The 18,570-nt window shown below is 44.5% G+C and overlaps 1 protein-coding gene across 3 annotated transcripts in view; it reads left to right on the top strand.

Moving 5' to 3' along the window:
- The window catches only part of ETV1 (ETS variant transcription factor 1), a 392,872-nt gene that overhangs the window by 353,662 nt on the left and 20,640 nt on the right, over positions 1 to 18,570 (top strand). For all 3 annotated transcript variants that reach the window (XM_044061623.1, XM_044061621.1, XM_044061622.1), the window contains one exon: positions 12,574 to 12,675. In XM_044061623.1, coding sequence (XP_043917558.1) covers positions 12,574 to 12,675 — 102 coding nt within the window. The remainder of the gene's footprint in view (positions 1 to 12,573; positions 12,676 to 18,570) is intronic.

The following is an 18,570-nucleotide window of genomic DNA, read 5'->3' as shown; positions in this document are numbered from 1 at the left end:
AAGATACATATGTAGAAGGTGCACACAATATGGATCAACCACTATGCCTACAGTTAACACCTGTACAACTGGACACTGTGACACTGTATGGGCCACCCATCCACATGGCAATCGTTGCCAGCAACATATACCCACAGAGAGGTCATAGGGAAAACACCACACACAGGTTTGCAGAAATAGAATATCTTTAATTGTGTAGTATTACAGTTCTATATGCCATGTCATATAGCTGTTCAGACACTGACATCCATATAAACAGAGTAATGCAACTGTGAAACAGTTATACTAATACAGTAGTCTGAAAAGGTTCACAACTGTTGCTGTCCAGGCCAAGCCCTTCAAATTGTACTATAGTGAGGACAGACTGAGCCACAGGATACCAAGCAATCAACAGTATGTAATGCAGGTGTATAGTTCAGCAGCCTCTTTCTACACTCTGTACAAAATCACTAGGTGGTAAAACGTCATGTGACCAAATGGGTTGTAACTGTTACATAACAAGGCATAACTGACACCATCACATGCACACTGACGAACAGAACAGTCTGTATGGCAGGAGGCAGTAGGCTTGCATTAACCCAATTTATGTAAGTAATGTAAATATAGGTGAAGTATATGGTGCTGTACATCCAGATACCTTAAGGCAGCTCAGCCCTGATACCCCCATATTTTTTAACAGCCTAGGTCATTTATGGTACCCTCCCCACTCAATAATTCAGGGCCATATATCACTGTTACATACACTGGCCTCTGAAGTGCATAAGAGCACACATGTATTGTGTAGGTGATGCCCACACATATATGCCCCAGTCCCACCGTATGTGTGGGGGATACAACAGCAGTGGACTGATGGCAGCAATGTCAGTGTGATATACTCACAGTCGACTACAGAACAACCCCTGACAGCATGTCATATGTGCAAAGCTTGGTATGTAGGTGGAGGACAGAGGCTGGAACACAGGCACAAATGTGGAGAACTGTTGCCATACACTAAGCAAAGTGTTGGTGTTACAGGATAGTCTGAAACATACCCTTAGTCAAGGAATTGAGGTTAGAAACAGAAATGGATGTAGCTATATACTGATAATACTCAACACACACACTGCCAGTGAAATATCTGACACAGGACCTGTGTGGTAGACAGACAACACATGATAGGCACACCTCTTGCCACCAAGAGGATAGGCCCACAGTTGAGAGCTGTGCAGACAGACTGCATTCCAAGGTAAAGTAGTATGTACACACACACCCTGTAACACTAGTACTATACAAAGCATAACACAACTCGACTCACACTCTGTCTGTAGTTCCTGAACCTCCTACAAATATGTAGATGCCCTGAGTGTGCCAGTTCTCCTGTAAGAGGTATTGGTACCTGCGGTCTGTAACACTGATGCCCACACACAGGAAGGATGTCCAACACATAGGCAATGTAAAAGGACCACGCCCACATTATGTAGGGGGTTAGAGTAGGTGGTTGCCATGACAGTGGTGATTGGAAGTACTACACGTGTAATCATATATATATGGCTATCAGGATAATAATATGTACATATATTTCCACCATATGTCCTGGACATGGAGTGTAGCCCTATCCCAGCCTCTATAGTCCCACAGTTGTAGTGCAAGGGGATGTCAGGTATGTATAGCAGGTATATTAATAGACTATTCCTACTGTCATTGGGATTGTCTTTACAGACATGGTGTTTGTTGGAGGTCACATCTGCTTATAACATGTGTGCCATTGGCTACTGACAGACATCCTAAGGATATCATAGTAAAGTACCGCTGCTAGCACGTAATGCCCCTGTGGACTGCAGCAGAGATATTGGCCAATATATGTGGACATTCTGCACACTCTGTACAGTCCAGAGGTGTACACATAACCCCTTAGTGCTAAACATGTGCACCATGCCTGACAATATGGATGTAGACAGCCATGTAGATGGGTATAATACATAATGACTGGAATACATTTGCCACCATAGGTTATGCATTCACACACCCCTGTCTGGCCTGACACATAATAACCGCTGGTACAGCGGTGTCATGGCCACATACCACCCACTAGATATTGGCATACATCTGTACAGCATCCCACTGCTCTGTCTGATATACATGACTGTTAAGGGAAGCCTGGCAGCAGTAAATCTGACAAGTAGCTGCACATGACATCTCACTGGGTAAGTACACTAACCTGCTAGGCATGTAACAATGCACTGTGCAGGCTACAGGCAGACCGGCTCCACACTGGCCTACATCTCCTATGGGGGAATGCACATGTACCTGCATATATAGCGGGCTCTACAGGCATGTCACAGCACAGAGTAGGATACACCTGTATGAAAGTGCATAACCACAACCAATGTGAACGCAGCCACAGCCACATATGTTAAGCTAGCATAATATAACAGTATATGGGCTATCTGTTCGACACCATCCTCATATATGCCACTCACAGACTGACCCTACATATACTGGGCTGCTACACAGTTTGGTCTGATGGCTGTCTGTGGTATGGGACATGTGTGTGTATAGCCCTACAAACGTACTCCAATATGGTACCATACAGTGGAGCAGCATGTAGCATCAGATAGGATGGGACCTAGAACAATGACATCTACCACAGTCTGTACACAGGCTAAAGTACATATTAACAATACACACACTGTACATTCACCATAAGTACACAGACCTCAGTACTGTACAAACATCCACAGAATGTCCAGGTTATGTCATCAAATATAACCCCTACTGTACATAACATGTGTAGCAGTCTGATATCTCACTAGCTTGTTATCAGATATGATGACACTAATTATGGTTTACAGCATGTATGCACCACTTCATGCACAACATATGTACACAGTTTGACAGAGTTGTGGCTGGAAGCACATACTCAGGGCCAATAATGACATGTTGCTGTGATAACCTCATAAATTTACTGTTGTAACAGGGTTTGTTGCAACATATGTCCTATGAGGGATAAAAAAGCCAGTAACTGTCATGGCTTTCACCATCTACAGACTGCAATCCTCACACTATCTTCTGCAGTCCACATATAGATGCTCCATTGGTAACACATGAAACCAAAGGCACAACACACTGCCCTGTCTGCAGATGACCCTGCAGATGGGGATTCCTCATAAACATGGAACTGACATGGCAAGTATTGAGACATGTAGGACAGTCATATCCACACACACACTGTTAAAGCAACAGTACTCCAAATACAGTATAGCAGCACTTACAGTCTGTAGTCAGGTCAGGCACATCCCTTTCATGTGTGTTGCCCTGTTTCCTCAGTGTATGTTGTTAGAGGTAAATCCCCAATCCATCTGAGATGTTGTCTGCCAAACAACAGATCTAGTTCCTGCTCACAGTGAATGAAAAGGGCTAACACCAACATGATGTTCCTAGATATTGGAGTGTGTTTCCATGCAATTGGCTATAGGAATGTTACCACAGCTGTTCCACATGCAATCAGCTAGGGGAGGGCTGCAAGTCATGTAGAGGCCATCAGCTGATCATGAGCATCACTTAAAATACACATGCTGCTGCCAAGCGAAGCAGGTGTAGGTCTCCACATCCACCAGAGGGGGAGTGAGAGAGGCAGACAGAGACAAAGACAAGTCAGGGAGGGGTGGGAGAGTAAAACCTAAGCATGTTTGTGTCACACACCTACCAGCACAGGGTATCAAACCCGTGCCGCCTATGTAGTGCTATCACAGTTGTTTGCGGTTATTGGATGTGCCACATGGGTTACCTGTGGTAGAGCCCTCAGAACATATATGTGATGGTGACTTATATCTGCAACAGGGATACAGTAGCTATACGTTTCATGACGTACATGTGCCTGTCGCATGAACAGGTGGCAGCATCAAGACAGCCACACTATCACAGGGACGCACACACATTGACACACTTGGCAGGGCCAAGATTACAACTCATCAGTAGTGGGATTGCCACAACACATCATTGTGCAGGTATCACATGCACCACACGGGTCATATGGGGGTTGTATGGGCAAAGGGTATGGGGAGGTGTCTGACATCAGACAGCATTCTTCAGTATGCCCATGGGGGTTCTAGGGAGTATGGATCTGAACATACGCACCATACAACACACACGCAAACGCACAAGTTACCAGTAATGACATGCATGGATCCATGTCTGTATGGGTGTGTGGTGGTTGACTGTGCCAGACGGCTGTACAAGGCTAGGCAATGGGTATACCTTGGCATCAAGCGACATGACAATGGTCTGCATTGTGGCTCAGGGCTGTAGTGTCTGCATTTGCCCACACAGGTGGATATTGTATCCCCCATCCAGTCACCTGGGTGACTATTATGTGTGGCTAATGCTGTGCATCATTTGCCATGTATGTGTTCCTTAGTCCATGACATGGATGGTGTCTGGAATGTGCACACCTCCCACATGCATGTACAGTGACATGTGAAACTGTACCTGGGGTGTCTGGTCCATGTTGTGAACATAGATTATCATCAGATGTGTCAGTCTTGCCCACATGTGGTGGGAACTGGTAATGGGCAGCAGGTTTACCCTGCACCTAAATTGATAGCATGCTAACGGCATTCCCTGGTGTCAGTGGCATCTGTCAGTACAGGGCATGTTGTCAGGCTTGATATGTCCTTTGTGGGTCACGTGATGGCACCACAGGTGTTTTACGTGTCCATTGGGGAACATGGGAAAGGTGCACTATCTGCATATTGGACAGAGTTCCATGCCCTCTGTTGCCCACAGCTATCACCCCATAGTTACTATCACTGGCCAATATGCAGTGTACTACCCACATAATGACTGTTGCCTAGGCATGTGTGTGTGTGTATGAGACATGGGTTAGGAGTGTGGCCCGGGTAATACTGGGGTTGCTAACTGTGATTACCTGACCTTGATGTCACATGCATGGGTATGGCTTTGCACTCCAGCCTCTCAGTTATTTCACATCTGTTATTCCTGTACGGTGGACATTGTGATATATAGTAGGGCCTCCTATGTATCATTTGCATATTTCTTATATGGTATAAGAAATATGCAAAACCCGCTCCACATTGGCCAGTGGTGTCACACACTCCCAACCATCTCCACACAGGATACGTGCTACAAACACACACACAAACACGCACCTGTCATGTCTGGGAGTAGACCCTTACCTAACTAGTTTATTACACTACAGCACTACGCAGTTATAGTATGCACCACAGAGATTACTGGATTAGTGTTTCCCCAAAGGTGTAGCTCACATTGAGTGACATCAGCAGGATTGCCAAAGTAGGACATTCGAATTGTAGTGAATAAAATGCATTGCTCCCTACACAGACAGTGACACACACAAAACATCCACTGCTGACATGTGTGGGTATAGAACCCCTAACAGTGGTCTATATCACACTACAGCATGGAGCTGTTATAGGATGCACCACAGGGATTACTAGGGAACTCCTTCCCCAAAGGTGTATTTCACAGTGAATCACATCAGCAGGATTGCAAAGTAGGCCATTTTAAATGTGTTATGTGTGACTAGCCGCAAATGTATTGCTCCCTACACAGACAGTGACACACACAAAACATCCACAGCTGACATGTGTGGGTATAGAACCCCTAACAAAGGTCTATATCACACTACAGCATGGAGTTGTTATAGGATGCACCACAGGGATTACTAGGGAACACCTTCCCCAAAGGTGTATTTCACAATGAATGACATCAGCAGGATTGCCAAAGGAGGCCTATTGAAATGTACTGTGTGTGACTAGCTTAAAATGCATTTTTCCCTACACAGACAGACAGACACACACAAAACATCCACAAGCAACATATGTGGGTATAGAACCCCTAACAGAGGTCTATATCACACTATAGCATGGAGCTGTTATAGGATGCACCACAGGGATTATTAGAGAGCTCTTTTCCCAAAGGTGTATTTTACAATGAATGACATCAGCAGGATTGCCAAAGTGGGCCATTTGAAATGTAATGAGTGTGACTAGCCTATAATGCATTGCTCCATATACAAACATTGAAACACACAGAAAACATCCAAAACTGCCATGGGTGGGGATGGAACCCTACCACAGTTCTGCATCTCACTACAGCAGTACGCAGTTACAGGATGCGCCACAGAGCTTACTGGGCTTCAATCTTCCCAGAGGTGTATGTCTAGATGGGTGACATGAGCAGCCTTGCCAAAGTTAAGTATATGAATTGTGAGTACCCTAAAAAGCATTGCTCTCTACACAGACAGGTTCAGAGAGACACACACACTTGCCATATCTGGGATTGGAACAACTACCTAACTACTTTATCACACTACAACAGTACACAGTTACAGGACATGCTACGGAGATCACTGGGCTACAATCTTCCCAGAGGTGTATTTCTAGGTGGGTGACATCAGCAGCCTTGCCAAAGTTGAGTATATGAATTGTAAGGAGTGTGGGTACCTTAAATGCATTACTCTCTACACAGAACAGACAGACATGAACATAAACTTGCCAAGTCTGGGGTTAGAACTCCTACCTAACTAGTTTATCACACTATAGCAGTACGCAGTTATGAGACACGCCATGGAGATTACTGGGCAACAATTTTTCCAAAGGTGTATTTCACATTGGATGACCTCAGCAGGCTTGTCATAGTAGGGCTATGGGGAGGGTGGTGTGTGCATGGGCCATAACCCATTCATCTAAGGGTTGACACACCACATGCGGGCACAAACAGGGTCATATGTCACAGGTACATGTATACAACTGCTAGGTGACTACTTCCTTGTACAGTCATGTTGCACAGCTGGCACGTGCACCACATAGTCTGTAATGCTGACAGATACTGGTGGCTAGTATCTGCAGTGAGTGACATCTGCATCTCATGTGTTTGGGGCCCTTTGGCTGTGTACTGGGTGGGACAGGCCTGGTTGGCTCCTTGTTACAGTCATCCTCTTCTACACATCTATGTACATCTATCTTTGGCTTATTATAGTGTGTTGTCCTGACATATATGTCTGTATTCCTATCCACTGTGCGTGCATGCCATGAGTGGTGCATATTGATGAGTTTCTGCACTAACAACTGCAACTGACAGATATGTCCGGTCCACTGGTGTTTGCAGTCATGGCCTTCATGTGTTTGTGTGTGAGCATGCCCAGTATGGCCATCTGTACTGAATGTGTGGATAGTATCTATGTAGTTTGTGCTGCAGTGCTGACCTTTGTGTTGTACACCAACAGGTAGCATTCTGTCTCTGCAGGGTATCCATCGATCATTTGGCTTTGACTGTTACTACATTTCTGCATAGTGGGAGGGCACACCTGACTGTTTCTACATTTCTACACAGGAGTGGGGGGCACACCTGACTGTTGTTACATTACTATGTAGGATGGGGGGGCACACCTGACTATTTCTACATTTCTACACAGGGTTTGGAGGGCACACCTGACTGTTATTACATTACTACACGGGAGTGGGGGGGGCACACCTGACTGTTATTACATTACTATGTAGGATGGGGGGCACACCTGATTATTTCTACATTTCTACACAGGGTTGGGGGGGCAAACCTGACCTCTGCTTGCAGTACTATGTAGGATGGGGGGCACGCCTGACTATTTCTACATTTCTACACAGGGTTGGGGGGGGCACACCTGACTGTTATTACATTACTATGTAGGATGGGGGGCACACCGGACTATTTCTACATTTCTACACAGGGTTGGGGGGGGTACACCTGACTGTTATTGCATTACTATGTAGGATGTGGGGGGCACACGTGACACTTGTACACATTTGCTATGACTGTACTGGTATGTCATGTACTCCATTTCATTCTGTATTGCTAACTATCATGCTGACTAGAGGCATACCAGTGTACTACAGATCGTGGCTTTGGTTGCCCTACATATTATTGTCTGACTTCCTACCCTTCAGAACTTGCATCCCACTGCCTGCCCTGCTGTGGTCTGTCTGTGTAGGCCTGGGGGGGAGGTTAACCATAGCCATCATTCTGGGGCCATGGCACAGGCTCTGTTTGGGTTTGTCTACACCTGTCCTGCTGGCTGAGACTGTTGTTGGGTATGTGAACCATCCTGACTGGCATGTGTGGGTCATATTGACACACATGTCACTCAGCACATTTCCTGCAGTGGGTTTTGTCACCCTGTGTAGTGCTGGCTACTGTGGTGACTCCAGTATGTGTTACAGATATCATGGTGCCACTATGGGTGTCTACTGTTTGCTGCCATAACATTCAGCTACCCAATTCCCTTGCATGCTCACATCCATACCATAGCTACAGATAACAACACATTCTACTCCATTTAGCAATTGGTAGTTTGATTAACTTACCTTGAGGGTGTGCCAGACTTGTGGATGGTGCTGGAGGGATGCCTATGTCAGATGCACATAGTACATTCCCTATACATGTTTTAGCACAGATAGTGCCATATTTAGAATCCCTTTTATTGTATGTGCGAGTCAGAGGGAGGTGTCATTCCCTGGGTCCCTACTGTGTCAGTGCATGTGCTATGCATTGCCTCTTTGCCAAGGCCAGGGCATACTGGGCACACCTCCGTCTCCCTACTGGGGCAGGCTCAGGTTGTTCCTCCTCTGGATCACTCTGTGCCTGTGCAGGCCTTGGCATTGGTAGGGAGCTGTGTGGCCCTGCCCCATGCTGTTCCTGCTGCAGCTGTTTTTGCAAGATCATAGTGTGTAGCATAGCACATACCATAACAATTTGGGTACATGTAGCTGGCGAATACTGCAAGGCTCCACCGGATGTGTTTGGACACTGGAACCATGACCTGAGCATCCCAAACACACACTCTATTATATGTCTGGCTTGTGCGTGTGCCTCATTATGGCATTGTTGTTCAGGTGTGTGTGCATTTCTGATGGGTGTTATCAGCCATGGCTCCAGTGTGTACACAGCATCCCCCACTAGGTGACCATAGGCGATGTCCCCATTGGCAAATCTCTGATACAGCTGCGTCAGATACCATATGTGAGAATCGTCATAGTTTCCAGGGCAGCCAGCACACACATTCATTGTAATGCCCTGGGCATCACATACGATCTGGCAGTTGATGGAGGGGATGCCCCAGTGGTTGATGTCAGCCCTACCCTGCTCACCGGGTGGTGCTTTGATGCATATATGCTTGCAGTCTATAGCACTCACTACCCCAGGGTATTCTGCTATTTGGTGGAAGAGACACATATTGCTGGTCAACACCACACGGGTGTTGAGGAAATGTACTTGCTGACTGGCATGTGCTGACATGATCCAGGAACTGGTGGAATACTCTGGATGCTGATGCCTGTGAGATCCCAATGATATCCCCAGTTGTGCTTTGGGAGGTACCTGTGGCTAGTATACCTAGGCCTACACATACCTTGGTATCCACTGGGATGGGTTTCTCTCGGTCAATTTGGTGTGTCAGGTGTGTCTGACACAGCTCAACAATTTGCTGTAGGAGGTCTCTGTCCACCCTATAACGCTCCACTATCTCCAGCTCATGTAGCCCCTGGTATGTTACCCTGGGTCTGTACACTCTTCTCCGTCTTCTCACTGTGGGTTGTTCAGCAGCATTCACATCCTCACCACCCTCAGCCTCTTGCACATGTTGTTCTATGTTGCCTGTTTTGTAAGTTTGTTTGTTAAAATTTCCCCGCTTGTATACATCGGTGGTGTAGAGTGTGGGAAAAACCAGAGGAGAATGTGTTTGCTTAGTTTATAGTAGTGTTCTGGGCTGGGCTGGTCTGCTGCCTGTGTAATTGGCTGATTCTGATACATTTCACCTGCCAGCTATGCTACTTCTCCTTGAATACCTTCCTACTGCTGTTTTCCCTTCCCATTGCCTCCCTGTTTAAGTCCGTGTACGTGCATCGCAAACAGAGTGCTTAAATGTGCTCACTGCTGCTATTTCCTGGTTTAACTTCTTTTTTCTTCCTGTAAAACCTGGTGAGCGGCGCGCGCACCCACTTACACTATTTAAAGAGTGCTAGGCAGGTTTAGACACACCCCCTAGCTTAGCTGTGCTAAGCTAGGAGCAAACCAGAGCCACAGGTGTCCAATCCATTTACAGTATGCCTGACACCCCCCCCCCCCCACAATGTCACCTACCTCCTAGTCTTGCACCCAGCTATTCATACTCTTACACTTTCAGAACCTGCCTCACATGCTTGGGAAAACTGGAATTCACTATCTTTCCCCTCATTTGCATATTATTGCCTGCTAATGCATAGTTACATATCTCACACTAAGCCTTCCCCCTTAGCAACCACTACTCACTGGCCAGGTTGTCTTCTGCCTGCTGTTGACTTGCATGGCAGAATACTGATTTTAGTTAGAATGCTTATTTTAGGTTTATTTTCTTATTTTCCCCCCAATCTCATTTGTGCACCGCTGCCCAATGCTTAAACAGCAGAGATCGGCGAAAAAAAAATAAAAGTTGATTTTTTTATTTTTTGTATTGCTTCCAATGCCAATGGCCTTATACTTGGCCATTGGCATGTTTCCTCAGTGATATGCACCCTTTATTTGGAGCTGTCATAGCTCCGTTTTGAATTTAGCAGAAATGTACTTGGTTACTAACCGAGTACATTTCTGCAGATAGCACTAGTCTTGCAGGGACTGTTGCAAGCTTCCTGGATTGCACAATCACCTCATTTGCATGGATTTCACCTGCAAATGGGGTGATTTGCATGCCAGGGCTTAGTCCGTGCAAGATTAGTGCAGGAGCACTCATGCATGCCCCTGCAGGATGTTCCTGGATTGCACGGCAGACATATTGCCTGCGTGGGCTCCTGTCTCAATCTTGCACTCCGTGCAAGCTTTTGAGAATCCGGGGGTAGGGTCAGGCTGAGCTTGAGAAAGGCTAAGGTGGGGTCTGACAAACCAGATAATTGAAGAGGCGAGCTGCAGGTAGCTAATAGTAAGCCACAGGGAAAAAAAAAACTCCTCAGTTGTATATGCTAAACATATACAGCCCATGTTATTTTAGATAGCATGGATACTTCTCAAATATACCTCATTACAAAGAATTTTCTAATTTTGAGATATAAAAATTCCATCCTCCACACTGTTCCACATTGAAAGTGTCTGTTGCACATTTGTTAACTATTTTTAATAGGTACCCATTGTAAATCATACTGAAATATATTAATTCATCAAACTAACTTTTTGTAAGCATAGAGCAGTGAATTTGTAACTATGTTGTAACTTCCAAGTTGCAGCTTTTAATAAGTGTTCTGCATTGCGCCCATTTGTAACACATCATAAGAAGTGGTGTTCTGCATTTTAAGCTAAAAGCTTGTGAACTGTGTCAGCATGCTGAAACCCTTGACATTGTAGAGATAAAATAATTTATTTCTGATATATATATATATATATATATATATATATATATGTGTGTGTGTGTGTATATATATATATATATATATATATATATATATGTGTGTATGTGTGTGTAATTTGTGCAAATTATGATATTAAATTGCACTTTCAGATAAATAAGAAATTTGACACTTCTGCCGAACGTCATGCTAGGAGGCCAATGATCTTTATTTCTCAAAACATAAATAGGGTAGTGGTATGAGTAGAAGGAACTGGGCTGTTACTTGGTGCCGAGGCCAAAAGTAGACTACACTTCTGATGAGAACTTACTTCAAAAATCATCATACCTATGTTGTTCTTTAGTTAGGCTGTATATCAGGATTTTGTTATAAGCACCTTGTCTGTGCCTACAGTTCAAGTAATAGGACGCAATAAAGATGATCTTCTTTGCAGTTACATAGATCCTGCTGTACAGATTCAAACCTAATAATTTTTTGAGGCCTACTTCTTATTTTGGACCACCTGACGTCAACTGATTCATCCATAACAGAAGTGGAAGTCCTGCTCACTGCAGGGCTGTCATTTGCTTGAGAGAAAGAGAGGTGGAGAGAGCAAGAGAAAGTGAGTTATACAACAAGCAGTGCACAAACAAAGAATGTATGCTTAGCTCTGCCAAATTTTATCTGTGCATAAACCTTCATGGTCAATTTATGGGAACATATACATGCATGTGGAAGGTGTATCAAGACTTTTTATCTAAGACCATAGCTGCCAGCATCGGATCAGGGTGAAAAAAATGGAAAATCCAACATGGCTTAGTGACAGTCACACTATCGTGGGGACTTATCCTGATTATGTGGACTTATTGGGCAGTAAAAATGGTAGCAATAGATAGTCAACAGGTATTAGGGACAATAAAAAATATATAAAATAAAAAGCCGCAAACATCCAACTAGTTCTTGCAAATACATTCTTAAGTAAAGCTTATATTTATTATACTGTGTCTAAACTCTGAAAAAAGCAGAACAGTTGTTTTTGTGTCTCTGTGTTGAATTCTGTGTAGTTTGTATGCTCATTTATTGTGTGTCAGAACTTTATAGTATATTGTAATGACCTTAAGCATCATTTTCTTGTTTTTGCTACAGTTTTGTAGCTTACTGTTTTAAAGCTGTTAATTTTCTCTATACAAACATTTAGCTAATCAATATAAATCCATTTCTGTGACAGGTAGCACGTCGATGGGGAATTCAAAAGAATCGACCTGCCATGAACTACGATAAACTTAGCCGTTCACTTCGCTATTACTATGAGAAGGGGATCATGCAGAAGGTATGGTATGAGCCTTAACCTGATATTGGGAATGTCATAACTGAGTTGTTTTGTGTATGTTGAATTTGTGTACATGGTGTTAGCATCACAGTCCATTAGATTAACAATACAAAAGCAACCTTGTAAAGACTAAAAATGCTAAGTGAATTTATAGACTATGCTAGTCATATTATCTGCACTATTCCTGTTTGATTAATGCTGCTATTATCTCCGCAGACATAAATCCATGTATTGCAGTGCAGTAGTATGGCATTAGCAATGCTGCCTCATAGTACTTGTATTTCTAGTTCAGTTCTTGGTTGGGATGCCTTTTGTGCAGAGTCTGCATGTTTCCCTGAAGTCCACATAGGTTCATAGGTAGGTACTAGGCTATCAGCCCTAGGGTCTATATAAGTCTAGCCAAAAAAGTTCCCTGGCTTTCGCCACCCAAGAAAATTATTTTCCTGTTCCCCTATCGAGCAGAGCCACAGAAGTGATCCCCAGGGTGAATTTCCTATTTCCTATCCAGTTGTCAAGATTTTTCTTAAAGAGGGCTAATGAGGAGCTTTGTCTGACATGAATGGATAGTTTGTTCCAGAGTATGGGAAGTCCCTGGGACAGGAATCTATCCCTCCAGCATGTTCTGTTTATTGCGGTGACAAGATTTATGTCCCTGGAGCGTGTGGCTCTGAGAGATTGAGATTTCTTTTGTAGCATGTCCAACAGATTTGGGTTTGACATGACTTTGTATGTTAGGCAGAGATCGCCTATGAGTAGGCGATATGCGATGGAGTAGAGCTGAAGTTTTTTGAGATGGTCTGCTTATGGCATCTGTTTCAGGCCGGTAATCCTCTTGGTATTTCTGTGGCCTTTCTAGTTGTTGTAGGTGTCTTGCAAGGTACATGTCAAAAGGGGCATTGTACTCTATAATGGGTCTGATGAGGGATGAGTAGAGAGGAACAATGACCTCTTTTTTTCTGGAGGAGAACCCCTTTGTGATGAGGTGTGCCATGTAGAAGGAGTTCCTGACTACTGTGGTGATGTGATTATGAAAGGAGAGGCTACTGTCCACCTGTGTCCCAAGGTGTCTTATTACACTTTCGGTGTTTAGTAGACTACCACCTATGTGGTAGTTCATGGGTACAGTGTTTTTCCAAATGGGATGACGATGCACTTCTTGGCATTGAGCATGAGGCCATGATTTTGACACTAAGCATCAGTCTCAGTGAGGCCCCTTTGTAGAATGCCCACATCATTAGGCAATTCTATTAAGGCTTCTAGTTTGTAGTCATCTGCAAATTTTGTTAGCCAAAAACCTGCTGTATTAGCCTGGGCATCTGAGAACTAGATACCAAACAGGAGAGGACCCAGGACTGAGCCCTGTGGTACTCCACTTGTCACTGGTCTGAAGTCGGATTTGGAGTCAGCTACTTTCACTGTGTGGGTTCTGTCAGTGAGCCAGTTGGCCACCCATCTTGTGACATAGGGATTTATGCCCAGTCTAGTGAGTTTATCTATAATTCCAGAGTGGGGGATGGTGTCGAAACCCTTGGCGAGGTCAAGATAGGCTGTGTGCACCACCTTACCCTCGTTCACGGCTCTGTTGACTGCTTCAAAGATGTCTGTCAGGTTTAGAAGACATGATCTACCTTTTACAAACCCAAACTGAGTGGGGTCCACAGTTTGGAGGTTACCCATGTCTTTGTTTATAAGCTCCAAGATGATACGTTCCATGACCTTGCAGACCGGGCTCATCGGGCTAATGGGGCAGTAGTTCCCATGGTCCGTGGTGGCACTCCCTTTGTGGAGTGGGATAATCATCACTGTGCACCATTCAGTAAGCACAAAGCCTGAAGTGAGGCTATGATTGAATATGGTACTTAGGTGGGGTGCCAGTTCAATCTGTAGTTCGTCTGAGATGTTGTCTTGTCTCATGGATGCTGTGTTCTTGGCTTTGGAGAGTGCAGTCTTTACTTGTGTGGCCGTGATTGCAGGGGCTTTGCATTCTTCCTGTATAGAGATGGGCCCTTTGGAGGGTGGGGGGTAAAGTTGCACTGAATCTATCTGTCAGGGTGTTGGTGATATCAGTTGGTTCTGTATATCTAGTGCCATTATGCTGTAGCTCAGAGCAGATCTGAGAGTTGCCATTGAGATTCTTGACATAGCTGTAGAAGGCTTTGTGGTTGGCTTTAGAATCAGTGGCAGTTTTATCTTCATAACTAGCTTTGGAGGATTGTATGAGGGATCTCAACTTCTTACTGAGGCTGACCAGGGAGCTCCTCTACTCATGGGATTTTACTCTATTTGAAACAGATTCTTCCTTCTCTTGTAGAGTTTGTTTATGGCAGGGGACAACCAGATTGGCTTCCTTTTTTTTGAAGGATAGCATCTTGGTCCTGTTGGGGATGGCACAATCCATCCACGCTTGTATGTGCTTATACAGTAAATTTGTATAGGAATCAGCAGTCGTAACTATTTTGCATCTGTATGGGTGCCGTGTAATTTGCCACGTCTGTCTTAAGAAGCATGAAGTTGGCTTTGGAGAATTTTTTTATGGTGGTTTCCTTAATGTGGGGTGGGGGTGGGATATGGATGTCCAGGGTGATTAGCTTGTAGTCAGATCTGACCAGTGAGGAGTTGACCTCTGGCTACCCATATTGGTAATGACCAGGTCCAGGATATTCTGCCCCTGGTGGGGGTATGGACAAGCTGATGCTTGGCACTGGAATTTATGAATTTCAGAAAACATTGAGCAAATGAGTTAGTACATGAGTAGTTTTCCCAGTTGATGGTGGGGTAGTTGAAATTTCCTATTACTAGGGTATTGGGATGTACCTTAATATTATTCAGTATATCAAGAAACATTGAGTGGGCATCCTGAGGAATGGCGGGGGATCTGTAACAAGCTACAACCTGGATTGCAGTCTTGCCCAGTGTTAGTTGCACTTGGATAATTTTGGATACATTATGTTGAGCACCTAGCCTGGAGGTGTGGATATCCTTAATGAATATGGACACACCTCCTCCTCCTTTGGTGTTTCAGTCCAGGTTAGATGGCTGAAAGGTGTGGTATGAATTATAGCCTGGTAATGCGGGGTGCTCTCTGGAACCTTGAACCAGGTCTCTGTCACTGCACAGATGTCGATGTTCTCCATCTTAAGGAGTGCCTCAAGTGAGTGCATTTTGAGGTTTAGACTTCTAGCATTGAGTAGCATTACCCTCAGATTTTGCTTGCTTGTACCTGGTTTGGCGGTGAGTTTGTCGTTTGAACCTTGCCTAAAAAAGGCACTATAGTGGAGGCAAGAACCTTAGCCAGTATGCAGAATCCCAGGGTTGACAGGTGCAGGCCATCTCTGGCAAAGCATCATGGTCTGTTGATCATGTCATCCCAGGCAGACAGATACTGAATCCCCTTAGAATGACACCAGAAGCTTAGCCAATTGTTGAAGTCAATCATTTTGTCCTTGTACTGTGGTATCATTCTGGGCGATGGCAAGATGTTACTCAGGGCTAGGGTCATACCTGCCTGGGCTACATCATCCGAGAACTCCTCCATGTCTGTTTTCATGTAGTCCAGGGAGGTACATCTCAGGTCATTCACACCAACATGGACAATGACAGAGTCATATTTGTACTTCTTGTGGAGTGACCTGAGTGCATGAGTTATGTGGCGGATCCTGGCAGCTAACAGTAACTTTCTCCTTGTTTAGTGTGGTGAGTGGGACATCAGTGTGCCTGACTATAGAGTCACCTATGACTAGTGTGTTGGGTATGCTGTTTTGCCGTATGGCTGAGGTTGATTGACACACTGATTTTGTGGGCTGTTTGTCATTTGGGTAGTGTTGGGGGTGGTGGTTGCTTGTGTTTCAGCTTTGGTGGTCTCTGCTGTTTGGGCAGATTTTTATTGAGAACCTCTGCAAATGTAGGTGTGTCTTTTGTGTTACTATGAGTAGGCTTAGGTGGTGTAGGTTTTGATGGGCTATATGTTGAGTGTAGTGTGGTGCAGATGTTTACCTTCTCCTCTTGAATGACTAGTCCAGTCTTGGCTGGAGAGAGCTTGGCTTCCAGTTTGTGTATATAAGTGCATCTCTCACAGGTTGTAGTGTTGGGTGGTAGGAGGAGAGGGTTGTCAGTGTACATGAAGCAATTGCTACATTGCCCCAAGATGCCCAGATTCATCAGGTGAACAGAAGAAAACACCGGGAGCTGACCCTTAGACATGCCTGGATAGGTACTTATAATTTAAGTACTAAGAACTGTTTTCCTCTTGACAAGTAAGGAAAGTTGAGTGCTGCAGAATTTGTAGATTATTTAGTGCTTGCAACGAGTTTTGAACAAGTGCTGAGCACAAAGAAAACAGTTTTGAGTCCTAAAACTAGAAAACTGTCTAGTTCTAAGGGAAAATTTGAAGAGCAGACTTTCTGACACCGGGAATAGTTTAACCCTAGTTAAACAGCTCTGAGCGATGCACAAAACTGCACAAACATGTGTTATTAAACAGAAAGATGAAGGGATAGAAATAGCCCAAAATGGCCAATAAAACTACAGATTCTGAGCTGAAACCACTCCTCCAGTGACAGATAGGCTGCTCAAAGCTGACTATGCTCACTGATGAAAAGAGAAGCTTCCTTGTATCTTGGTAAGGTCTGGGCAACATAGAAACTACAAAACAGCCCAGAATTCAGCAAAATCTGAAAACTGGACACTACTGGGTATAGAAAGGTGGGAAACTAGTAGAGAGATAGGATTTTTTTTTTTCCGAAAATTAAAGCAGTTACCATATGACATCCCAAGCTGTGTACTACATGAACTACAAAATGAACTGGCATCTCATCTAAGTGTCATGTTTAATCATAGCCTCACCTCAGGCTTTGTGCCCACTAACTGGCACACAGCTACAGTAATCCCACTCCACAAGGGGGGATCCAGCTTGGATCCTGGGAACTACAGTCCCATCAGTCTGACGAGCCTGATCTGCAAGGGCATGGAATGAATTTTCATGGACCTTATAAACAAAGACATTTGCAACCTTCAAACACTGTACCCCATCCAGTTTGGGTTCATGAAGGGCCGATGTTGTCTCCTGAACCTTATTGACTTCTTCGACTCAGGCTCCAGAGCTGTGGATGAGGGTAAGGTGGTCCACACAGCCTGTCTGGACCTCGACAAGGCCTTCAGCACCATCCCCACACTCTGGAATCATAGATAAACTTACTAAGCTGGGCATAAATCCCTATGTCACTCGATGGGTTGCCAACTGGCTTACTGACAGAACCCAGACTGTAAAGGTAGCTGACTCCAAATCCAGCTCCAGACAAGTGGAGTACCTCAGAGTTCAGTTCTGGGACTGCTCGTGTTCTGCATTTACTTCTCTGAAGTACAGGCCAACACTAAGGGACTCTGGCTACCAAAGTTTGCAGATGACTGCAAACTGGGAGCCATTATTGAATCCCGAAATGATGTGGATATTCTTCAAAAGGACCTTACAGAAACAGATGCTTGGTGCCAGAGCCATGGGTTCAAGCTTAATGCCAAGAAATGTATAGTTATCCCCTTTGGTAAACAACATGTACCCATGAATTACCACATAGGTGGCAGTACACTAAACACTGAAAGTATGATGAGAGACTTAGGGACACAGGTGGACAGTGGTCTCACCTTCAATAACCACATCACCGCAACAGTCAGGAAATCCTTCTATGTGGCACACCTCATCACTAAGGGCTTTTCATCCAGAAAAAAGGAGGTAATTGTCCCACTGTACTCATCCCTCATTAGACCCATTATATAGAGTACAATGCCCCGTTTGGTATGTACCTCACAAGACATCTGGAACAGCTGGAAAGGCTGCAGAAATACCTCACTAAAAAATTCACAGGCCTAAAGCAGACACCCTATGCTGACCGTCTAAAAAAA

Source organism: Protopterus annectens, chromosome 2.part0 (genome assembly GCF_019279795.1).
Source record: "Protopterus annectens isolate FY-2018-M chromosome 2.part0, PAN1.0, whole genome shotgun sequence".
In the NCBI taxonomy this organism is placed as follows: domain Eukaryota; kingdom Metazoa; phylum Chordata; order Ceratodontiformes; family Protopteridae; genus Protopterus; species Protopterus annectens.
The sequence above is the reverse complement of the archived record's forward strand: the minus strand, read 5'-3'. Positions and strand labels throughout refer to the sequence as shown.